The 27267-nt window shown below is 20.6% G+C and overlaps 4 protein-coding genes across 4 annotated transcripts; 2 read left to right on the top strand and 2 right to left on the bottom strand.

Annotated features, from left to right (window-relative positions):
* Positions 1 to 924: 924 nt before the first annotated feature.
* Bm14142 (Uncharacterized protein) lies at positions 925 to 1451 on the top strand (the record flags this gene model as incomplete). Its single annotated transcript, XM_043079409.1, has 2 exons — positions 925 to 1045; positions 1153 to 1451. Coding segments are annotated over 2 exons (420 nt in total), but the record flags the coding sequence as incomplete, so codon positions are not given.
* A 1288-nt stretch (positions 1452 to 2739) lies between these two features.
* Positions 2740 to 5452, bottom strand: Bm8972 (Alpha/beta hydrolase, putative; the record flags this gene model as incomplete). Its single annotated transcript, XM_043079408.1, has 7 exons — positions 2740 to 2854; positions 3125 to 3265; positions 3572 to 3683; positions 3884 to 4037; positions 4513 to 4570; positions 4791 to 4902; positions 5293 to 5452. The coding sequence occupies 7 exons, from the start codon at positions 5450 to 5452 to the stop codon at positions 2740 to 2742; spliced, it is 852 nt and encodes a 283-aa protein (XP_042935342.1).
* A 2967-nt stretch (positions 5453 to 8419) lies between these two features.
* Bm17570 (Uncharacterized protein) lies at positions 8420 to 12181 on the top strand (the record flags this gene model as incomplete). Its single annotated transcript, XM_043079407.1, has 7 exons — positions 8420 to 8574; positions 8984 to 9098; positions 9384 to 9483; positions 9924 to 10099; positions 11036 to 11207; positions 11426 to 11589; positions 12011 to 12181. 7 exons carry the CDS (start codon positions 8420 to 8422, stop codon positions 12179 to 12181), a joined length of 1053 nt encoding a protein of 350 aa, XP_042935341.1.
* A 1806-nt stretch (positions 12182 to 13987) lies between these two features.
* Positions 13988 to 19241, bottom strand: Bm8103 (Uncharacterized protein; the record flags this gene model as incomplete). The annotated part of the gene is made up of 8 exons (XM_043079406.1): positions 13988 to 14205; positions 15153 to 15205; positions 15510 to 15726; positions 16279 to 16485; positions 17171 to 17415; positions 17577 to 17768; positions 18257 to 18428; positions 19124 to 19241. The coding sequence occupies 8 exons, from the start codon at positions 19239 to 19241 to the stop codon at positions 13988 to 13990; spliced, it is 1422 nt and encodes a 473-aa protein (XP_042935340.1).
* Positions 19242 to 27267: the final 8026 nt, after the last annotated feature.

Raw genomic sequence — 27267 nt, 5'->3', positions numbered from 1 at the left:
TCTACATCAATGGTTAACTCTTTAAGGTATGTCAAAAATTTTTTTTTGTACTGCTTTAAAATATATGACAGCTAGACTAATCCTACTGTAATATTTAAAAAATTTTTTTTAAATTAATTTCATTTGCAGTGAATCAAACAATATGGATTAATTATACATTCTCATCTTTTAATAATTTTTCACTTTTCGCTATACTTAATTTTTCATTTCTACTAACAGTGAATCGTTTTGTGGTGTTAGTTTTACCGAAATACAGTGTATTTTTCGAATCAACAAGATTATATTTTCTAATCATTCTCGTTTGGTTGTCAACTTTAGGTATATGATTCATTGATATTTCTTAAATAATAAAGCATTTCTAAGAATAATTAATTTTTGATAACAATTTATAATCTCATTTTGCTACAGTAACTAAGATCAAGTTCTGGCAAAAAATCATAAGCATTAGATGTTGAAAGTATATATAATTTTATCAGCTATAAATTAATTCATAAATATCAAAATTTATTTGTACTTATCCATTCTGAATACTTTGTTACCAGTAAATTCTGCATTAAATATAATGTGAAACTTATTCATTTATTATCTATAATGAAGATTAAATTTGCAGTATTATCAACTATTGACTTTCATTTTTGCATTAAAAGCTTTCACATTTCGAATCTGTGCTGGATAAGGAATTGCAGAAAACGGCCAAATTCAGTATCTATGGGGTTAAACCTCATGTGTTGTTTTATTCTTTTAGCTTTAATAAATATTAAAATTTGAAATTTCAAATTATAACTTTTTGTATTTGTATTACTCCAAAAAATACTAACTAATTCATTAAAATATCATATGAAATCTGGTAAACAACAAATTTTCATATTACAATAGGTATAGGGAAAATGAAAAAATTTTCATTGCTAATTTATTTAACAAACTTTCAGTGTTCATTACATATGGTCATCATTTCCACCAATTGCAATGTTTATCATGTACATTGTAATGTTCTACAGTATACGTTGTAAACGTCAACTTGCATCAAAGATTCATTATAATCAAGGTACGCATTTGCTTATATTTAAATATATTAAAAAATGTTTCCGGAAAATTTCCATCATAAATTTTAAGTTTTCAAGTGTACATTTTAAATTAGCTAAGATTATTTAGATGACTTGGTAATATCAATGAAACGTAAACTGAATGTGACGAAAAATGGTGGTTATGAGCGATCTATGCTAATTCAAGCAGCATTGACATGTGGAATATTTGAAATGAATTTTATTCTTTTTTATTTTTTACCACCGTTTATAATTAAAATATTTGGTGAAAGAGCTCTTATTCCATTAAGAATTTTCATTAATTGTTATATTATCTTCATTTATGCTGCATTACCCACTGTTTATTTCCTCTGCAACAATCGAGCTCGTAGAATTTTAAAACATTACTTCTTGCAGTTAAGAAATTAACATTTAAACGATCAATTCGTGGAGTTAAGAGATCAGCATTTCAAAGATCAACATGTCTAAAAAAAAAAAAAATATAATCATTGTTTGAATTTATGATTTTATCAGAATGAATCTACAAGCTTAAAATATTTTACTTGAGTAAATTGCTATGCTAATAAAGCATAATAAGTAATTCGAGAATTGAATTTGATAATTAGACGTGATCTTGATTATACTTAAATTTCAGGGATTTTTTTTTCTTAGAATTTGCTGCATATTTTCAACCAGCTAAATTAGCAGCTGATAATATGGTTCTTTCCAATGGCTTAAATAATTAAGCGTAAAATTTTTGTCGATATTATTTTGCTTAACTCATCATTATTAATGCAACATACAATTCCGATTATTACTATTAAATATATTTATTCGATTTTCCTAAGATATTTAAAGTATGGAACATTATTATCAATATCAATAACTGATAATAATTCACTGATATCTACAAGAAAATGAAGGAAATTTCAAATACTATGGATTAAATCATTAAATCAAAATAAAAGTTATCAATATTTGTTATTTTTTGGTTTTTAAAAAGATAATTTTTATCTGAAGTATTAATTATTCACATATTTTGCTATTATTAATATGATTGTAAAAAACAATTATGTGTAATTTGTCATTTTCTTTTTTCATATATCATTTATTCATTTGGTAGAAATAATTTTAATTGGTAATAAACAATTGCGTGTACTAAGCGCTTTGCCATATATGTTATTTTCAAAATTTAAATGCTTAATTTAATACAAATTAAAAGAATGAAATTTATTTACATAAAACTTAACTAAATATGTTAAATACAAAAAAAAAAAAACTTTGCAAGGAATCGCTAAAGTATAAATAATTTTGATGAAATAACACAAAGGGAAGTTGTTTTAGTAACTATCATATTACAGCATATCTGATATAATATCATATCATATCAGTTAGCAAGTTATTATTGCCAGGTTTCAAACTATAAATTAACAAAAAAAAAATCTATCAAATTGTAACGCAAAAAGCACTAATTAAAATCTGAAATTTGCTCGAGAATTGAAAATTTTTTAAGCAAATCAATGATCATCCATGTATAATTTTTAAAGTAGTTTTATAAAGTTATTATAATTTATACTTTATTCGTTGATGAAAACTAAATAGGATAGTAAAGTGAAAAAAAAAAAAAAAAAAAACATAAACAAAAGATCAAAGCTAAGAAAAAAGACAATTTATTCCATTTTATTGTGCTCGAATTAAAATTTAAATTTCATTAGCATTAATTGGTCGGACAATGATTTCCGGATTCCTTAAGGAATGTTGAAACATGATCTGCGAACCATCGTGGATATTTAATGTGAAAATCATGACCACCAAGAAAATGACCATCAAGTCTAAAAAAAAGAATGACCATAAATCTGAGAAATTCTTTGTGTATGCATAAATCAGTTTGATTAAGAAATGAATAAAAACAAATAAAAAAATAAATTAAAAAACAAATTGTAATATGCTGAAGACAAATTATAGTATGTAAACAAAAACAAATGATAAATATAATAAATAAAATTTAAATGGAAGCATTAAATATTATTATAGCATATCAATATTTTAGTATAAGGAATGGAAATTTTTAAGTTTTTTAAATGCAGAAAAAAAAATTATACTTGCAATTGGGAATAACGGTTGCAAAATATTTCGGATCGTTACAAAATCTATCCATGCCACCATTTAGAACAAGTACAGGAATTTTTAAACTTGGTAGAATGTAATCTGATGGAAAACGTCCACCAAGTAAATCATAAACTCTGAAAATTAAAAAAAAAAAAAAAAAAAGCAAATATCACTATTCAAATAATAATGTTATGAATTAATTTTACAGTTTAACGGTGAATAAATATGGTTATTTGAAATGAAAGTAGTAGTTTTTAAAAAAAAAAATATGTCGATGAAAGAGAAAGTTAAAAAAGAATTTATTTAAAATCAATTCATAACATTATTATTTATTTTTACTTTAGGCAAACATTCTATTTTTATCATTTTTAGATAAAAGAAAAATTCGTAATTTATAAATTCTAATTTTTGATAAGTAATACTATCGCTAAATTACTTACTGTTGAATTACATTACATAAATCTGTCCATTGTTTTTTTACGAATTCTTCCGGATAATAAGGCAAAAATGCTTTCATAGTATCCGGTAACCATTGATCTGTATTACGCATACCTGAAAATTTATATTCCAATCAACCGTTTTGAAAAAAAAAATTTAATTAAATTAAAATGTGAATAAAAAAAAAGATTTAACTGTGACCTCCATTTAAACATAAAATTATTATTATTATTATTATTATTATTTGATTAGTTTCCAAGAAAATAACGAAGAAATTTTAGCTAAAAAAAATGAAAAGCTAAGATAATTTATACCATAAGTGACACGTGCAGCACGTGAATCAATACGTGTAGCTGCAGAAAGTAATATCATATTGTTAACAAGTTGTTTACCACGTGCAGCTACGTGAATTGCTGTGCGACAACCTTCACTCCAACCCAATACTGTGAAAGGTGTTAAATTTAATTGCTGAAAATAGAAAAGAAAAATACATCGAATTTTAATGCTTATTATTATTTATCTATAATCAAAAAAAAAGAAAAAAAAAATGTAAACGTTTATTAAATTATAAAACTCAAATTTCAATAAAATTTTCCAGAAAAAATACTAATTTAACAAATTTTTATTATTTACAATTTTTAATTATTTCTATTTATAATTATTTACATTTATAAATACATAATATTTATAAATTCACTCAATTATTGATTTTAATTAAACAGTGAACCTTTATAGTACCAATAAAATCTGTTAATGATATTTCACACAGTGATATTTGTGATAAAAGAATGGAAAATAAATTGCACTACAAAATTAAAAAATTCATTTTTAGTCTTCTAATATTTTTCTAATGCAAAATTTTTGATTTTTTTTTATGAGACAATTTTATAAAATAATTATTGCAGTTTTTTTTAAAAAAGTCAAATAAAATTTATGAAAAAACCTGCATAAGTTTAATACAGAAAGGTGCATCTTTCATGCATCGATTCACTTCTTGTCGCCTTAAAAAAAAAAAAAAAATGAATGAAAAATTTTGAGTTTATAAAAATATCAATTCTTCACAATTATTTGTAGTTTGCTGAAAATGCAAAAAAAAATTTTGTTTTTATATGGTAAATTAATCAAAACGATAGTTTTTAAGATTTAAGTTATTAAACAGGTTATCATCAAATATTTGCTTAAAAAAAAAAAAAAAAAAAGAGTTATGTGATATGAATATACCTGTTTGGTGGACGACTGGTACCGTAGCCAGGTGGATCAATACAAACTATAGAACAAAACTTCGGATTAAAAGCATTTAATACTTTTTCCGGAAAGTCCTTCTTATAACAACCTGAAATTAAAATTACTCATTGCTTTTTTTTTTCTTTTTTTGCTTCTCTTTAAACTTTGCAAATTTCGCTCTCTCAATTATTTATAACTATTAATATCCCACAAAAAAAAAAAATGTTGTCATTTCCTTAATTACTTAGTTCATTAATTTACAATAAAACTAAACCAATAATTCATTAGTATTTTTAAATTCATTTCTCAAATTTATTTAATCAAGGCTAAATATAATAAGAAAACCAGAGTACTTTTAATATTTAAAGAAAAAGGAAAAAAAAAAACAAACTTTACCAATTAAAGTTTCAAAAAAAAAAAAAATTTAATTCTTTAGTAAACAAAAACAAAGCGAACAAAGTAAATAATAAATAAATAAAAAAAGAAATGAATTTCTTACCAACACCACCACAAATAAATAACATATTATGCTCTCCTCGACCATATCTACAATATCCTATCTTCTGTTCATCGATTGTCGTAATTGATTCCATAATTTCACATATTGAATCTTTTTCATTATTAGTATCATCGGTGAATTCCGTAAGATCAATTGGCATTGTCCAATTTGATAATGAAATTTAAAAAAATAAATAAATAAATAAAATAAAAAAAGATGAGAAATAATTTAGCAATTATTTCATCCAAATGAATAATATACATTTGATAAACAAAATAAATGCATTCAATTAAATAAACATAAACATAATTGAGTTATAATTACTTTTATTTTAGCCATAATTCTCCTATAAATATTTAAATTTAAATTTTGTTTTAATGCATAAGAAAAAGAGAAAATTTTCTAATCATTAAATAAATAATAAATTAGGCTCTAATAATAGTAAAATATTATTCGATTTTAATAGAAGTTGGCATTGGTATTTATTGATAATTTAGTGAATGATTTCTGGGTCGTCCGATAAGATATTTTGAAAATGAAGAATGGACATCCAATTTTGCAAACTTTGCACAGGTGAAATCGTACATCAAACGAATTTTGTCTAAAAGTTTCATAAAAACATATCGCTTTTTTCCTTTTTGTTTTTTTTTAGAGGAAAAAAATTTGCATATTTATAAAAATTACAACTTATGTTTTGAAAAATTTTAATTTTAATTTGATAAAATAAATACTTTTTTTCTTTTTTTTTTAGCAAAAAGATATGCATTAAATGGATTATATAAGGCTGAAAAGTTTTATCAAATAAAATGATTGAATTTCAATGTTATAGCATAGTTCGACTCTAAAAATTATGATGATTCATTTGAAAGACCTGTTTAATAAATATTGCTAACAATAATTGGCAAAAAAAAAAAAAAAAAGAAAGAATGATAAAATAGAAATTATAGAAAAATTTCATTCAGCAATTTTAAATTTTAATTATCATCATTTTTTTCCCACTTCTTTTCAATTTTTTTTTTTTTTTTTTTTTGCTTTAAATTATTAAATAATGCTAAATGACACATAACAATTTGTTTTCTTATTTTTGCACAATTATTTTACAAAAAGAAAAAATTCACAAAAGTAATGGAAATAAAAAACTAAGAATTTTGGTGAATAAATTATTAAAATAAAAATTTGCAAATGAAATTAACGCAAAATATTACTGCAAAATAAGACAATAAGAATTAAATTGAACGGCGAAATAAGAAAAGAAATAAGAAGAAATGAAAATTTGCAATAAAGTGTGAAAATTGTTTTTAAATAAAAATTTATTAAAAAAAAAAAAAACTACAAACTGGTCAAATTACCTCCATAACATACAGTTTTTGTAGTAGTATAAACAAGTTTTAATGGATAATGAATTGATGAGACTAAATAAAACAATGAATCAGGTACTTCGCAGTACTTCATGGTACTTAGTACTACTTATTTTAAAAATAAAAGTAAAAAATCACAAAGTATGAAAAAAACAGCAATGTAAAATTAATGAAATGATCCAGTTTTGATCCATTTAAATTATTTTTTTCGATTTTTTTTCTGCCTTTTCCTTTTTTGTGGTTTTTTTTTTCATTCTACATGAACCATATCTTGTAAAAATTTTAATGTAAAATGAGGACAAATAAGGTGTAACATTTTCCGTTAATGTATCCTAAAACACAGGTAAAACTTTTTCAAAAATGATAAAATAATGGGAGAGCAGTAAAATAAGATTTATTAATTTAAAAGAAAAAAAAAAAAAGAAGGGGTTCAAAAGAAAAAATTATTAATTTTGTAACAGTTCTTCGTTTTTTTTTTTTAATTAGTGTGATAATATATTAGTTTTGACATTTTCTCCTAATTTCATTTTTCTCAATAATGTATTATATTAAAGTGTAAATAAAATGCATTATAAATTCAAATTTAACTATTTATCATTGTAATTAATCGTTTGAATACTTTTACATTTATTTATCTTTCTCATATAATTAAAAGGAATAAATAAATTAATTGATTAATTAATGTAACACTTAGCAGTTAAAATATGTCGGAATATAATTAGTCATTAAAAGATGCTTTTAAATATAAATTATACTTTTAAAAGTATAATTTATTAAATTATAAAAACTTTTAATGATGAAAGTATAAGTTATTAAATTTTTCAACCAAAAATATTGTTACTTCATTCAAAAAAAAAGAGAAAAAAATCTATGCATTAATTTAAAATGAAATAAGAAAGAAGGGCTTTATTTCTTTTTCTTTGTTTTTTGTTTTTTGTTTTTTCTAAAAAAGCAGCTTTAATTCGTCATCTAAAAATAAATGCTAAAACTAAACTATATTACTTAAATAAATAAATAAGTAGAATAATAAATAAACAAATAATTAAGTATAAATAAATGAATAAAATAGAAAATACACGCATATATCGACAAATAATAATAAAATCTTAATTATCTAATTCTTACTGAATGCTAAATATTGCACATATAAACATTTAGGAATAATTATATTACTTTTTCGATGCATAATCCAAATATTATTTGTGATAATAAAATTTGTATTAACAGATAGCGATTAAAATTTTTAATATCTGTAATAATTGCAATAAGAAATTATGATAAATTTTAAACATTCAGTTCCGAACTCTAGTAATTAATTAAAATAGAATGAGTTTACGATTATGATTACTTTTTTTTCTGTAATTTATGATTATTTCTGTAATTAATTAGATGAGCAAAATTTGCACAAATATTTGCACGCAAAAATATTTGCAATATATAAATGCAAATACATGATAATCTTTTCAAAGTATGATATTATTTACAAAAATATTTTTTTTTTTTTAATTTTCATTATTTGGGAAATAGTTTTGAAATGTGTAACATTTGCAAAAAAAAAAAAAATAATTTGCATATGATTGCTGTAAATATAAATAAATATACATATATGCAAATTTAATTTTAATATGATTCAAATAAAAGAAAAAATGTAGTAAATGTGATCATTTTTTAAGAGTACATAAAAAATTGTGTAATCAATTTCTGTTACATTTTGAAATGTTGTCAAAGTGTATGAATGAAATTTAAGTGGAAGTAAAATTTAATTACAAATGGATAAGGAACAAATAACCTCAGATAATGATCGATTACCTTCTATTGATGATATTGTATTATCAGCTCGAAATAAGGCATACAAATTAATATCAGTTATTGGTGAGGGTGGCTATGGAAGTGTTTTCTTGGCAAGATGTGAGAATGATAAAAAGTAAGTAAATTTCCTTGCTTTTTTTTTAAAGCAATAATTAAATTATAAAAAAAGAAATTCATTCATATGCAAAATTACAAATAAATTTCATTAAAATTTTTTTTTTTTTTTTTTTTTAAATTTAGCGTTTATTTTCTTATCATAAATAAATATTAAATGTAAATATAAGTGGAAGCAAAATTCAATTAGTTATAAAATTATGAACAAATGATTAATGATGAAAATTGGTGATAAAGTATAAAAAAGAAAATTCAATCATATATTAAAAAAAAAAAAAAATTATCAATATCCTAATTCTTCTCCATATTTAGTCAATAATTAATAATTTAATTATTAATAACATTTTTTTGTACTAATTCATTATCACTATTCTTTGCATATTATAAAATGAAGCAAATAAATTTTACAGATCGATGGCATTAAAAGCTGAAAAATTCAGCAAAACGGTATTAAAAGTTGAAATTGGTGTATTACGTGTAGCAAATCAACGACATTGTAAGCATATCTGTAGGATGTACGATTATGTATGCTTTTATTTTAATTAAAAAAAAAAAAAGTTTAAAAAAAAAAAAAGAAAAGGAATATTATTATAAAAAAATTTACTAAACACAATTTAATTTTTTTTAGTTTGGGCAGTATAAAATAAATAAATAATCAACATTTTATTATCACTGGTATTCAATCAATTTTACATCAAAAATAATGTTTGACAAAACTGATTGAAAATTTATTAATAGCATATACTATAAATTAATAGCAGTTATTCTAATTTAAATTTTACAACTAAATTTTTTATTTAGCATTTGTAGGGTCATGTGAAACAGGAATTTATGTTTGTTGTAATGTCATTGCTTGGACCAGATCTAAATAGGTTGCGCAATCGTCAACCTGACCGACATTTTACACTTCGTACGCTTTAATTTTAGCCTTTTTTTTTCCTTCTTTTTTTTTTTTTTATTTATTCAAATAAATGAAAGAAAAAAAAAAAGCACTCAATTGAAACATTTAATTATTTTATCTTTTTGATTGATTAAACATACTTTTTTCTTAACTTTCAAAAAAAAAAGAATGAAAATGAAAAATGTTTGAAAATTTGTGTAATTTTCCTGCTGTATTGACTTTATAAAATTTTAATTCTATTTTTCCAGTTTTTTTTTTAAAAAAAATTTTTGCTAGTTTCTTTTTTTACAGAATTATACTTTTCTATTTTTCTATTTGAATTGCATATAATAAGAATAATGATAGTAATAAAAAGAATAGTGTATTTAAATCCAGAAAAAAAAGCCTATGAAATTTAAATTTTATAAAAATTTGTTTTTTTTTTTTTATAAATAAAAAATTAACTGCAGCAACATCAACTCAAATAGCAATACAAACATTAAATGCTATCGAAGAATTACATCAATGTGGTTTTCTCTCACGTGATATTAAACCAGGCAATTTTGCAATTGGCAATAAGACTGATCATCAACATCATTACATTTTCATATTTGATTTTGGCCTTGCAAGACGTTATGTCGATCAAGTTTGTAATTATAGTGCTTTATTCATTGCAAAAAAAAAAAACTATTATAATATCACAAATTAAAAAAAAAAAAAAAAAAAAAAAAACTATACTAATTTCATAAGAAAAAAATTGTTTGATAAAGTGAAAAAAAGAAAAATAAGGGGTATGGTAATATCATGAGGATAAGGAATTACAGTAATATCATAATATCATGAGAAGAAGGAACTACAGTAACATCACGAGAAGAAGGAACTACAGTAATGTCATGAAAATAAGGAGTTATAGTAATATCATGAGCATAAGGAATTGGAGTAATATCATGATATTATCATGTGAAGGAGGAACTACAGTAGTATCATGAGAATAATGAACTATGGTAATATCATGAGGATAAGGAGTTGTGGAATATCATAAGAATAAGGAAATATTGTGATATTATGAAGATAATTAGAGTAGGAATTATAGTAATACGAGAGTAAGGTGCTATAATAATATTATCAGAGTATGGAATGAAGATAGATGACTGTGGTGGGAACTACAGTAATAAGGAGTTACAGTAATATCATGAATATGAAATACCGTAGTAATATTGCAGTAAAGGAAAGAAATTGAAAATTTTTAATTCGTGGATTCTGAATAATCTACTCAATTGTAAACAGCAATTAATCTCCAATATTTTACAAATGATCATTATTAAAAAAAAAAAAAATGGATGACGTAATGATAAATTAAACAGTTTTTAATTCTAATTTTTTTTCTTTTTAACAATTATTAAAAAAAAACAAAAAAGGAAAAAGAAAAATAGAATATAAATTGATTAGAAAGTGAATTTTTTGGTTTTCCTTTATATCTTTACAAATTAATCAACAATAAATTTAAAATACTTTTTAAAAAAAATTTTTAAAAAATAAAATTTACAAAAAAATAATTATAATCAATGCGAATAATTTGTAGAATTTTGATGTGTTACCATCACGTGGTGAAATGGGTTGGCGTGGTACAACACGTTATGGTTCATTAAATGCGCATCATCGACAAGATTTATCACGACGTGATGACCTTGAATCATGGTTATATATGATTGTTGAACTTACTAAAGGATCACTTCCATGGCGTTTTATTACTGGTATTATTAAACAGTATTTTATTTATGTTTCTCTCTTTTTTCTTCTTTTGTGCTAATATCATCAAATTTTCAAATTACATAAAAATTTCACAAAAAAATTTAAATTTAGATAAAGATTTAATATATATTTTTAAAAAAAAAAACAATAAAATTAAAATGAATTATTAAAAAAATTTTGTTTATTTATTTATTTATTTTTTGCATTTTTTGTTTTTTAGATCGTTCACTTGTACAAAAAGCTAAAGAAGATGCTCGTACAATAACAAAACAAACATTTTTTGAAAAATGTCCACTTCAATATGATCAAATTTTGCAAATTATTGATAAATTACAATTTGGCGAAACACCACCATATGCTATTCTTTATAATATTCTCAATAAAGTATTAATTTTTTTAAAAAAGAAAAAATTTATTTTATTTGCTTAAAAAAAATTTCTATCGTTTTTTTTTTTTTTTTTTTTAATAAATTACAATATTGTATATAATACTGAAATTATGAAATAATTTTTCTTTTATTATAGTGAAGAAATGAAAAAAAAGTTAAAATGATTATAAGAAAAATAAAAATAAACAAAATAGAATATGAAATTATTATATATAATTTTTTATTTCTTTTTTGAAAGCAAATGTAAATAATTGCCTAATTATTAATACAAAATGAAATTATAAGGAGCAAATAAGTAAACAAAGAGATGAAAATATAATAAAGTAAATAAGAAAAAAAGACATAAAAATTCATATTGTGCAAAGAAAAAAAAAATATATAAAATTTAAAAAACTTTTTTTTTTTTCTTCTTCTTAGATCGCAGAAGAAAATGGCATTGTGCTAACAATGAAATATGACTGGGATGATAGCTTATCATCGGGTACATCTACTACAAATGCAATAAGTCCTGATGAAAGTGCATCAAGAAGTCATAAAGCGGAAAATATTGGACAAGGCCGCCCATCGTATGAAGATTTACGAGTATAGTGGAAAAAAATTGCAATTATTAACGATAATGCTGACAATAATGATAATAAAAAACAATAAATTAAAAAAAATTTTGCATATATTCAAATTTCCTTACAATATATATTCATAATTTTTTCTCATTTTTTCTTTTTTTTTTGAAATTTTATCCAAAAAAAAAAAAAAAATACATATTAGTGCAAAATACATAATTGATAATCAATTCGTTTCAACAATTAGTAATTTGTTATAAAATTTAATTGATATATTGAAATAATGAAAAATTTGCAAATTTTGGATAAAATACCTTCTCAGCTTTTTTTTTTTAATTTATTTTTTTAAATCCATTTTTAATCTTATTGGTAACATTTTCAATTCAAATTTTTTGTCTTTCAGTAAAATATAAGAATGAATTATTATTTTTTTTTTTTTTGGTATTTTTTTCTTTTCATTGTGATAATCCATCATTCTTTTCTTTTTTTTTGTTTTTTTTCCAATATTTTATTTGTATTACTTTTATTTATACAACATATAACTGAAATCATAATTTGCTTTTTTCTTTCGTTTTCAGGTATTTTCAGAAAATTAAAATAACCTTACGTTTGCATTAATTAATTTTAACAAAGCATAAGTTGTAATTTATATGATAATACAATGTAATAACTAAAAATTTCTATGAATAAATATTAGCCGAGGAATTAATAATAATAACATAAAACTAATAAAAAATTAATTAAATACTGAAAATTTATTAATAGTACTTTAAATTACACAGTTTTGATTAATTAATAATTTGTTATTCTTGTTGTTACTGTTGCTATTATTATTATTATTATTATTATTATTATTATTATTATTATTATTAACATGTGTCATAAAATATTAAGATAATAATATGCATGAAATATGTCAGAGTAACAAACTACCAAATTTTCAAATTTTAATATTTACATTTCAAAGAGAAATTATTTTGAACAAAAGGAAAAAATTGAGTTTTTACATAACTGATTAAATGACTCATATGGATTGTTGCATTCAGATATGTAAACTACAAAATTTTGTAATTTTTTTATATTACATTTAACAATTAAATTTATATTAATTAGTCAGCAATTTAAATTTCATTTACTTCCATTCTTCTTTATCAATTTCCAAATATGAAGTACATAATTTTAATTCCGATATTTAGTATAGTAATGCATTACTTAGCTAATTAATCAGCTAAATTTTAAGTTTTAATATATGGGTTTACAAATTGACATTACAAAATTCAAATTTGTCGAAAATATTTTTTTATTAAAACAGTAAAAGTAATAAACAAAGGATAGAATTACAAAATCATATTCTATTGGAACAGCAATAATAGATTTATAAAATTTAAAAAAAAAAAACGTAAACTAATAACAAATAAATGTATGAAAAATTAAATTTTTTTTTTTTTTGTACGAAAAATTAAATTTTTTTTTTGTTTAAGCAAAAAGCAAAAAAAAAAATAAGATTCATTGAAAGATGAAATTTTTTATTACTAATCAATTAATTGTTAGTAATATATTCTTAAAATTTTTTTTTTTTCCAAAAAGAATAATTGATAATATTCTGATGCGAAAATGCAAAAATGATAAATGATAAAATTTTTTTTAATAATTTTTTTTTTCTTTTTTTGTTGTACTTAGCGATGAAAAATTTTAAATACAGAATTATTATTATTTCTTTTAATGGATAGATACATGTGCATATACAAATAAGTATATCATTTACTCTGTTAATTAATATGATAACATATCATTATAAGAGTAGTACTATGATAATATTATCACAGTAATATTATTATGACAATATTTGCATCGATCGTTGACACATTTCGGTAGCATTACCAAAAATATAAATATTTTCCTCCATTCCACAACAATTAATTTTTTCATTATGTAAGATAGCATCCGATTGCGCAAAAAATGAACGAAGATAGCACGGTGGCGTAAAATGAACGGTTAAAATTTCTTGTATTGCTAAATAAGCACTTACAATACCAGCTACTAACGCAACCACTGAAATTAAATTATATATATATTATCAAATTATCATTTAAAATTATCCATTTATCATCTTATCATTATTTAATTAAAGCAAGACTAATTATATTAATGAAAAAATATGTTTTATCAAATTATCATTTAAAATTATTCATTTATCATCTTATCATTATTTAATTAAAGCATGACTAATTATATTAATGAAAAAATATATTTTATCAAATTATCATTTAAAATTATTCATTTATCATCTTATCATTATTTAATTAAAGTATGACTAAATTAGCAAAAAAAAAAAAAAAAAAAAGAAAATAGCAAAATGAAATGAGTCATCCATGTATTAAATTATATATGTTATCAAATTGTCATTTCAAGTTTTAAATTAAATTAACTATCAAATGATTAGTTAATTTAATTTCAAAATTTAACTATGACTAAATTTAACAAACAAATTCTAAAAATGTATCATTAATTGAAATGTAAATTAAGGTCAATAAATGATGAAATCATTTAATTATATAGAATATATGGTTATCACTAATTATTGTTACGCTGACCTAAATTTATGAAGAATGAAATTTATAAATTAATCGAGAAATATTGCAACTTTATCCTTTCAACTATTATATTATAAATTAAATAGTCTTTGTTTTATTTTTATTCGTTTTTTTTTTTCTAAAAAAAGACTGAAAAAAATTTTAAAAAAAAAGCAAAATAAAAAACATTCATTCGTATATTTAAGAAAATTTATGTAAAAGAAAAAAAAAATGTACGCAAAAAACTTTTTATAATTTTAATTGATATAATGAATAAATATTTTAAAAAATATGCAAATATTAAATATTTATATATCTATGCACTTGTAATTTTTTTATTTGCTTAAAAATTACTAAAAGTTTTTTTTAAAAATCTTTCTTCAATTTATTTTATGGGAAATAAAAAAACAAAATACAAATTCATACCAATAATAAAACCATTCCAAAGTAATTTTTTTGTAGCAGTTCGTCGTATTACTCTGTAAAAATTATTTATAGAAAAAAAAAATCACAAATTACTTTTTCAATTTCAAATAAAATTTATTCAATCGAATAAATTAATAATTTCAAAATGTGTCTTTTTTTTTGGATTATGAATAAATTATAAATTATTTTTTTTTTTTCAATTCAAATGATACTGAAATTTATTTCATTGAATAAATTAATAATTTCAAAACATTCGTTTTTTTCCTTTTTCAAAAAAAGAATCAGCTTAATTTTTTTTTCTTTTAAATTCTATTAATTAAGAATTAGTAATTTGTTTAGAGCTCCGGAATAACTTACTCCGGAAATGTTGGTATTTTATAATCACGAATTTTTTCATCAATACACATCGCATTAAGGTATAAATTTGTTAATGCTGGTAGTACCACACATGTTGGTGGATTTGTTAATGCACCAACTAAATTCATAAATGGTCCAAAATCAGGTATGGTTAGAGCGCAAAATAATATCGTACCAAGTACGCCCGTACGTATTAGTATACGTTGTATTCCAAATGCTTTAAAAAAAAAAAAATAAAAATAAAAATAAAAATAAAATGAAAGAAAATATAAAAGATAATAATAAAAATAAAATAACAAATTGTATTAAAAATATTTTAAATTATAAAATTATTGTTATAGCTCAAAATAATATCGTACCGATACGTATTTATTTACGTTATATTCTAAATGCTTTAAAAAAAAAAGAAAGAAAAAGAAAAATTAAATTAATTAAAAAATATTTTGAATTATGGAAACAGAAAGCAAAAATATAGACCAGAAATTTACATAATAATAGCTACTATAATTAATTAAACAATTCAATATTTAATATTCAAAAAAAAGAAATACATAAATAGAATTGATAATAAAGAAAAAAAAAACCAATTCAAATATAAATTAAAATAAATAAAATGAATCTTTTCTTTTTAAAGCAAAAAAAGAAAAAAAGAACGATACATAATACTTGTATAATTTTTAAATTTAAATCAAAAATTTACATTTTTTTTTTTTTTTTTGCTCTTTTTTTCAAATTTTTAAAAATTAAAATTAAAAAAAAAGAAGCTAACAATGTGGTGCATTAAAGAAATGTTCAGCTTGTTGATTTAATGGATTAACCATAATAATTAGCGCAAGAATACAATGAATTGCGATGGTTAAATTAGCTGTATGCCTGATCCATGGTGTTTGTACAGAATCAATTATTGAACTATGCATGCTACTACCATAAGTTAAGTAACCATAAATTGATAATGGCATATATAGGAAGGTAACAACTGCAATAATTAGAAAAAAAAAATTAAAATTATTATTTTATATTTAGAAAATTAAATTATTTAAAAAAAAAAAAAGATAGTTTCGTTTTTTTTTTTTTAAATGATGATTTTCCTTAGAAAAGAATAGTTTGATTAGTTTTTACAGTTTTGCACTCGAAATTGTGTCCATATGAACATATTTCCATGGATGTGTAAGTCAAAACTTTTCACGTTACATCACGTACGCTCAGTGGTTGGGGTAAAATAGTTTGTGGTTATGAAGTAGTTCAAAAAGAAAAATAATTGTTAATATATTTTTTTTAATTTAAAATTTAATTATATCTTCAATAGTTAGCATAATTTCAGTTAATTTAATAAAAATAAAATAAAATTTTATTATATTTTATGTGTTTTTTTTTTGTTTATCGTTTTGTTTTGTTTTTTTGAAAAATTAAATTACAATTATTAAATTAAATTTCACTGTTTATTTATTTATTTTTTTTTTTTTTGCTTCTTTTTTATTTGTGTTAAATTTTTGTTTTTGTTTTTTTTTTTTTTTTTGAAAAATTGAATTACAATTATTCAATTAAGTTTTACTGTGTACTTTTGCTTCATTTTTTTTTTTTTTTTTTGAATAATCTTTTCTAATATAATTTATTTTTTCCTTAGAAAGGAAGAGTTGAAAAAAATAAATAAATAAACTTACTACAGAAGCCAAGAATGATTGATTTGGAGAAATCAATAGGACGATACATATCATGTTGAATTGTTGGAAATACCTGATGACCACTAAATGCAAACAAAAAAGTACCTAAGCTGACAACTGCGCCACTAATTGAAGCTTTCGGATAATGCGCTTCAGGTATGCATGAGCTTATATCAAAGCTAATACCTAAAGCAATCAATAAAACGGCCAAAACGGTACATAACATTGCAATTACAATTGCTAACCTGAAATGAAATGAACTGAAAAAAAAAAATTTAATTATCATTATTTTAATTAGAATTGAACTTACAGAATTCATAACTGATAATGTTATGATAAGAGTTAATTAATTGATTAATTAATTCAACAAAAACAAATTATAATAATTATTATCTTTGTATATTACCAAAAATCAGCTGGTGATTTCAGATATGTAAGTGGCATAATAGCAATGGTTGTAACACATATTAAATAACAAAGGCTAATATTAACACCAAAAAATGATGCTAAAAAATGTTGAAAAATTTTGGATGAAAGTAGTATGAATACGACTGATGTACCAAACATTGTCAAATAAACAATACGAGCAGCAATTGTCCTGAAAATTTTTTCTGAATTAATCAAATATTAGAAAATGTTAAAAAAAATAGTAGTAACAATAATAATAATAATAATAATAATAATAATAATAATAATAATAATAATGGTAACAGTAAATGCAATAGGGACTGTAACAAGTGATGATAATAATAATATGATGATAACAGTAACGATAAATAGTAATAGCTATAATGATAATAAATAACAACAGTAAATAATAGGAACTGTAATAAGTGGTAATGATAATAATGATAATAATAGTGTTACTAGTAATAATAATAATAATGATAAGAGTAGTGATAATAATAATAATATTATTGTAATAATAATGTTGAAAATATAATTGAAACTAGTATTATTATTAAATTATCATTATTATATTATTATTATAACAGGATAAAATATGAAAAAAGAAGATAATTAAAGATAATTTAAAAAAAAAAAAAAAAAGGTAATTAAAAAAGAAATGAAATTTGAAATGATTACTTCATTGTTTTACCCATACTTCTCATTGCCATTTCAGGATACGGTTTACGACAATGATTTTGATAAATTGGCCAACGTTGCTGCATAATAATCCAATTTTCACTAAGTAAATGTGCCGTATATGCAAAGAATATTGTTATCACAACCATAAATGTAATACCAACAATAAGTCCTAAAAATAAATATTTCTAACTAATATTTTGCAAAAAAATTTTTTTTTTTATTTTATATTTATAAAATTTCTAAAAATTAAAATTAATTATTGAATAAATATTTACAAAAAAGATTTTTTTGGTTTTTTTTTTTTATTATAAAAGTATTCTAATTAAATAAGTAACAAAATTAAAATACAATATGAATGTGAAATTTAATTTCAAAATATTTCATTTAAAATTATATGTTAGCAGATTTAAAAAAAAAAAAAAAAAAGAAAAACTATAAATAGATTATTTTATTTAAAAAAAAAATTTCAATCTAACTTTGTCAACCTAAAAGCAAATCTTTTTTTTTTTGTACTAAAATAATTTAAATGAGAAATCATGAAAAAATCAATATGATAATTCATTTGATCATTTAATAATAAACATTTTTTTTCTTTTTGTTGTAACTATAAATTATTTCCCTAGAAAAGGCTTAGCAAAATTAACTTTTTCAAGTCTAGGCTTTCATTTCTGGCCTAGACTTGAACTTCCATCTCGAACCTAAGTTTTCGTTCCCATTTTTATGATCTCAAAAAAAAAAAAAAAAATAGGAGTAAAAATAAAAGAAAAAAAATGATAGACCATTTGACAAAACAATTGAAAAAAGCAAAGCTAAAAAAAAAAAAATCAAATATTATATTATTTTCTCTTTCATTTTATGATTTACCTGTTTCAAGAAATGCAACAGGCATTGCGACAATTCCGCCACCAACCATATCAGCAACGATAAAGAATGCTGCAACGATCCATCCTAAGCCATGTCCTGGTGCTTCTCGAACAACCATTATGTTTCACTTCAAAAATTTGAAATCTAAAAATTAATGAAATTAAATAATCATTTAATTTTTTTGAAAAAGAAAAAAACTAAAATCATTTTCTAACATTTTCAATTCTAAAAATTCTAACAAATGAACTATTAAACGTTTGATAATGTTAAATGCGGTTAATTCATAAATTTAAAAATTATTTTTAAAAAATAATAATTAATGCTATTTAATAAATTTTGCTTATCACCATGACAATATTAATAATTTAAAAAAAAAAAAATATGATAAATTATTTGATATATTTTTGCATATTTTTTTGCAAATCGTAGGAAAAAATCTCTCTCATTTGAACAACTAATTTTGTTAAAATTTTTTTTTTCTTCTTTTTGCATAATAACTAATAAAATCATAAATTTTTATCCTATTTTCTGTCCTATTAACACTTCTAATCATATCTCATTTATCACATTAACACCTCCAATTCATTCCTTATCAACTAATCATTAATAACATTCTTATCATTTCAAAATAAAAATTTTCTTTTTTTTTTTTCTCCAAATGAATAATTGCTTCACAAAAATTATTTAATTTTTGTGAAGCAATTAACAAAAATGAAAAATGGAGGAAAAACCGGATTACATAATAAATTTAGAAGAAAAAGAGAAATAGAAAAAAAATATATAAAATTTTTTAAAATATAAAAATATATACTTCAAACATATGATTATATTTGATAATAATACTTAATCATCAAAAAACTTTTTTTTTTCCATTTCATTTCTTTTGCCCTTTCTTCTTCTTCTTCAAAAAAAAAAAAATTCATACAATTATAAAATAATTTTAAAACATTTTGAAAAAAAAAAAAAAAAAACATTAAAACTTTTGCATTTTCATCTTTATGAAAATATGAAAACATTTTAAGACAAAAAAAAAAAAGGAAAAAGAAGGAAAAAAAATGTTTTTTTTTTTTTTACTGACAACAAAAATTGCATGCAATTGAAATGTTTTTGAAATTTTAATGAAATGAATTTATTTGTATTTAAGCATAAAAATAGTTTTTATGTGATTTCAATTTGAAAATAAAACCAAAAAAAAAAAAAAAGTTTAGCAGAGGCAAAAAGTTACAGAAAGAAAGAATTTATAAAATATTTTTCAATCTTTTCTTCTTTTTCTTTCATGAAAATTTAATGAAATTTATAGGAATAAAGAAAATATTCAAATTACAGTAAACAATAAAAACATTTATGTGCAAAAATAAGACAAATAAATAAAAATTTAAATCAAAAAATAAAAATTTAACAAATAAATAAGATAAAACTGAGGTAAAAATTGAAAAAAAAAAACTTTAATCATTAATTTAACTCATTAATTCAATTAATTTAATTCATTAATTAGAAATTCATTAGATTTTTTCTTTGAAATATAAAAAAAAAAGTTTTTTTATTTAGTACAATCATAATTAACAATATATAATGAAATTATTAATTAATTAATGAGTAATTTTTATCCATTTTTTTTTTTTTTTTTGTATGTAGTAATATTAATAATACCATTTACAATGAAATGCTAAAAGATCAAATTCATCCATCAAATTTGAAAATTTAACAATTAATTAATTAATTAATTAAATCGTTGCATGTTATTATTCAATTAAAATTGATGATTGTCTTTTATTTTTTTAAAGAATCAAGCAAAAAAGGAAAAAAAAAATGAAATCAAAAAACAAATTTTGCTATTATTCAAAAAAATTTTTTTCAAAAAAGAAAAAAACAGAAAAATGCAATAATTTTTTCTTCTCTTTTTTATCAAAAGAAATCATTTTAGCAATGATAATAATAAACAATTTTTTTTTTTTTTTTTGTTTCATTTTTTAAATATTTCCTTTTTTCCATTTTTTTTTTTTTTTTTTTTTTTTTTGAAAAAAACCATTTTCATAGATTTTAAAAAAGAAAAAAGAAAAGTAATAATTTTTTTTTTTTTTTTTTGCACAAATTACTTAAAACAGTGAATGAATGAATGAATGAGCAAATGATTAAATGATTGAACTGATAAATACTTTAAATGGTAAGTTAGTCTGATAAGCATTCTATCATTTTATTACTATAATTTGATGAAATTAAACAGCATTATTAACTTAATTTTCTTATCAATGTGATTGATAAGAAAATTAATGAATTAATTTTGGAATGACATGTTTAATAATGTAAATGGAATGTATTTGTAAGTAAATAAAAAGAAAATGATTAAATGAAGCAAAAAAGAAGAAAAAAAAAAATGTTAATAATAATTTAACATTGCCAATAATTAGCTTAATAAAAGTAAAATAATAATAATAATTTAATATTGCCAATAATTAGCTTAATAAAAGTAAAATAATAATAATAATTTAACATTGCCAATAATTAGCTTAATAAAAGTAAAATAATAATAATAATTTAACATTGCCAATAATTAGCTTAATAAAAATAAAATAATGATAATTTAATATTGCCAATAAATAGTTTAATAAAAGTAAAATAATAATAATTTATTGTTAGTAAAAGTGATAAATATTTTTAATGCAATGATAATATCTTATTTTTGAGTCGTTTAATACTAAAAATATTTGTAGAATCATAAAAATTTTTAACATTAAAATGTTTATGCATCATAAATTTTAATTGGTAGAACAATGAACCAGTTTTTATAAATTTTATTTGATCAGATTAATCTATGATGGCTAAAATTATCGACGTAAATTGATAAGGAAAAACAAAATTAAGATATTTCAATAACACTTGAAAAGAATTATAATTGAGAAAAAAATAAATAATTATCACATTGATATTAATAAAAAAAAATATATTAACAAATATTATATTATTTAAATTCTAATAGATATTAATGAACTTATTTTTTAAAAGAATTTAAAATAGGAATTACAATATATTAAAATGTAAAAATCAAATAAAACTGATGAATAATAATAAGATATTACCTAAAATCAAGTATACTATGTTTGTGAAAATTAAAAAAAAAATATATTAAAGTTAAAATTTTATTTTATTAGCAATAATCTAAATAAATTTGAGTATTCAAAACTTTTTTGCTTTTTAAGTTGTTGTTATTGTGATTATAATAAAGGAAAAAATAAATTATTCATATTTCATATTTTGGTGTAATAAATTTTTTAGTCTATTGAAATTTTATAATTTTTTTTTCCCAAATATAAAAATTAATTCAAATATTCGAAAATAATAAAAGTAGTTTAGTACGAATTTTCTGTATTATTTTAATTAAAAAAACTTGGAGAAAAAAAAAATTTTTTTTGATAAAAAAATGAACGTTAATGTCAATAAATAATTCATTGATAAGCAATGAAAAGGAAAAGAAGAAAATTTAATCATTCAAAAAAAATTTTTATTTTTCTTCTTGCATTTATAATAATTAAATTTTAAATTTATTTAATCGAATAACAAAAAAAAAAAAAAAAAAAATATTTCAAATAAATGTGCATTTAATCAATCATATATAAATTACAAATTTTCTACTTCAAAAAATAATCACAAATTCATTTCATTTTTTTCCTCCCTTTTTTTTTAAAAAAAAAAAAATTCAAAAAGTTATATATTTCGCTCAAATTTTTCATTTTCTTTAATTTTTCAAGTAAAAAAAAAAAAAAAAAAAAAATTGGTAATAAAAAAAAGTTTCACAAATGAGAAAAAATTAGTTAGGTTAACAAAAATATCGTTGAAGAAAAAAAATTAAAAAAAAAGAATAAAATAAGTGAATGTAATTTTTTTTGTGCTTAAATTTAATTAATCATCATTTATCATTTGAAATTGATTGGTATAGTTTTTTTCACTTTTTATTTTGGAGTTAAAAAATCTTTTTTTCTTTCTTTAGAAAAAAAAAACAAAAAAAAATTTTTTTTTTTGTTTATTCGAAAATTAGTTTTATTAATGATATGAAAAAAAAGAGATGAAATTTGCAAAATACTATATTATTTCTACAAAAAAAAAATTAAATACTTTCAATATAAGAATTACACATTTAAAATTGAAATAAAAAATGCATATAAATAATTATACATTTAAAATTGAAATAAAAAATACATATAAATAATTATACATTTAAAATTGAAATAAAAAATACGTATAAATAATTATACATTTAAAATTGAAATAAAAATTTCTTATCTTTCTATCATTTTTTTTTTTTTTTTTTTTGATAATTTTTTGATATTAAAATTATGCTAAAGTAAATTAAATAAATGCATATAACACTAATAAAAAAATAATAGTTTTCTTTTCTCTCTCTCTCTCTCTTTCTTTTTATCAAAGTTATTTATAAAGAAATTACGATTTTTTGATTGAATGATTGCAAGAGAAGATATCACTGATAAGTAATGGAACAATTTTTTTTCTTCTTGTTGGATTGGAATGATAAAAATTTTTTTTAAGTATGATAAGCTTACAGTTAACAAATTCAACTCAATTCGTATGAAATAAGCAATATTTGCATTCTTTTTCTCATTCTTTCCTCTTTCTTTTAATTTCTTTTTTTTTTTTTGATATTTGAAAATGATTTATGCAAAAAAAAAAAAAAAAATTAGAAATGAAAATATTATTGCTATCATTATTAATTATTAAATTATATAATTAGCTTACTATTACGTAAACAATGCAAGCTAGCATTGATAAGAATAACCATTAATAGCATTAATAATGATAATAATAACCATTAATGGCACTAATAATGATAATGATAACTATTAGTAGCATTAATAATGATAATAATAACCATTAATAGCATTAATAATGATAATAATAACCATTAATAGCATTAATAATGATAATAATAACCATTAATGGCACTAATAATGGTAATGATAACTATTAGTAGCATTAATAATGATAATAATAACCATTAATAAAAACAATAACAGTAATAATCGTAATAATAATATGATTAATGGTTTTTTAATATTATTTGTTTTAGAAATGATATGCATATATTATTCATTTATAAACTTATTTTTATTATTACTTTTAGAAAATAAAACAAAAAAAAGCAAATCAAATAAGAAAAACGAATTATAATATTTATAAATTTAAAAATTTCAATTAGAAATAAAAAATACCAATTTTTTATTCAAACTCTTATAATATTATCCTTTTTTTCTTTTTCATTCCTTTGTTTTTGTTTGTTTAATTTTTAATTTTATCATAAATATTTTATTAAATTTTCATTATTTTATTTTTTTATTATTTTCGATACAAAAGAAAGAAAAAAAGAAAGAAAGAAAGACACGAAAAATTTTTGTTTTTTAAAAGAAATTTGCAATGTAATTTGTTGAAATGAATTTTTTTTTTCTTTTTTCTTTCTTTCTTTCTTTTCCCTTCCTCTTCTCTCCTCTCTTTGTACTATTTTTCTTGTAAACATTAGATGAAAACCTGTTTTAGCGCCTTCTTCATCTATCATTTTTGTCCCATTGCGCTTCAGTTTACAACCACAACCATCACTAATAGCATATACTGGTTTAAATGTGCACACACACACACACACACACACACACACACACACACACACACACACACACACACACACACACACCACACACACACACACACACACACACACACACACACACACACACACACACACACACACACACACACACACACACACACACACACACACACACACACACACACACACACACACACACACACACACACACACACACACACACACACACACACACACACATACAACAGACACACACATACAACAGACACACACATACAACACACACACACATACAACTAAAGTCACATACATACACAAGACATGTGCCAAACATACGTATATTCACATGCACACACATATATCCACGTATAAACACGTACAAATAAACATACATTTATTATATTAATATATTTAGTTTAGATGTGTGACGTATACGTGTAAACAACATACGTATATTCACATACACATACACACATACATACATATACGTATATTCACATACACATACACACATACATACATATACGTATATTCACATACACATACACACATACATACATATACGTATATTCACGTACAAACACATGCAAATAAACATACACATATACATTAATTTAAATGTTTAATGTATACATTTAAGCACATAAATATATAAATTTAAACGTGACAGGAATAAATACACAGAAGTACACGTAATGCGAACACGTAGACACGTAATCGTAGAGAAATATTTTTATCAAATTGTAATTACAACAGAAAAAAAAAAAAACTATCTGAAACAATGAAAAAAAGAAAAAAATGAAAAGTTAAAAAATAGGCACTGATTAAATGATAATATTATCATAAAAATAAACACAAAAAAAAAGAAATAACAATTTTAAAAAAGAAATAATAAAACTTTTTAAAGTAAAAATTTATAAATTAATATATGATTAATTATTTCAATATGTTATAAGTTATAATTATGTAATATTAAAATTTTTGAAATAATTATTTGACATAATTTAATCAATTGTACTATAAACAAGAATAATGAAAAAAAAAAATGGATCATTGATCTAAATTAAGTATAAAAATTAATACAATTAAAAGAAGAAAATTGCGCAAATGTTAATGAGAAGGACTCTAAGAGAGAGAGAGAGAGAGAGAGAGAGAGAGAGAGAGAGAGAGAGAGAGAGAGAGAGAGAGAGAGAGAGAGAGAGAGAGAGAGAGAGAGAGGGAGGGAGAGAGAAAGATAAAGATAAATCAAGAAAAAATTTGGTAGTTGCAAAGATTAAAAGTTTATAAAAAAGAAAAAAAGAAAGTGACGTAAAAAATTTTTAAATTAAAATACAAAATAATTTTTTGCATTATTTCATTTTTATCAAATATTTTTTTCTATTTCAAAATAAAAAATGCTAACATAACATAATTATTAAAATATGGAAAAAACATTTTTTATTTTTTTTTTTTTTTTTACTAAAGAAAGGAAAAAAAAAAGTTTTTTTAAATATAATAAATAAATTGAAATATTTCGCTTTGGGGAATAAAATTTCAGCCATTTTTTTACAAATAAAAAATTTATAAACGAAAATTTTATTGATAATATAATAGGAATGAAAATTTTCAATGAAATATTTTTAAAATCATATTTGTATAATAAAAAAAAAATATGTATAAATACATATCGTTGGAGGATAATTGAAACTAACAAATATAATGGCAGCTGATAAAATTTGGGTCACAGTTTTTTTAAGTTAGTTTAAATTTTCAAAATTTTAATTTTTTATTATTTTTTTTTTTATTGATTGTATTAATCGTATTAAAAGAAAAAATAAACAAAGACAATAAAATGTGATTATTTTATTTGATGCTTAGTTTGACGTTAATACTAAGCATAAAATTAATCGTTTTTTTCGTTTTTTGTTTTTTCTTTTAATTTATGATTTAAAGTATTAGTTTTATTCTTTTTTTTTTTTTTTTTTTGTGTATTAAATCAAATTTGATCGGTGTTTGAATTTGATTCATTTCACATATTGAATCATTTTTTTTTCCATCTATTGGAAGCAAAAATAACTCATTGAATTAATGCTTTAATATTATTTAATAAATATTTATGTTGTTTGAAAAAAAAATTTTTTGCTAACTTAATTAATAATTAATTATATTCATGCTAACATTTATAAGTAATCAGTAAGTAAGTAATATTCTGTACTACATAATATAAAGCATATTTTTCATTAAAATTTAACCAAAAGAAATGAGATAATAATTAAATGGAAAAAAAGTTTAATTTTTTACTCTTTTTTTTTTTGATTTTTCAACAATAAAAGAGGATAATAATAATAAAAACTTTGTTTACTTTATCTTTTCTCACTTTTTTTTTTTATCTTTTTCATTCTTTTTGCTGAAAAATTTCATTTAATCGTCTTCATTTTAATAGAAATGAAATTTGCATTCGTCCATAAAATTGAAAATGGATGGAAAGCCATTTTTTATTAGTGCAATATTATTATCATATTCATTATCATCATCTTATCATAATTCACATTAC

Source organism: Brugia malayi, assembly GCF_000002995.4.
Source record: "Brugia malayi strain FR3 genome assembly, contig: Bm_v4_Chr2_contig_001, whole genome shotgun sequence".
In the NCBI taxonomy this organism is placed as follows: domain Eukaryota; kingdom Metazoa; phylum Nematoda; class Chromadorea; order Rhabditida; family Onchocercidae; genus Brugia; species Brugia malayi.
This window is presented reverse-complemented; position numbering and strand designations above follow the sequence as displayed.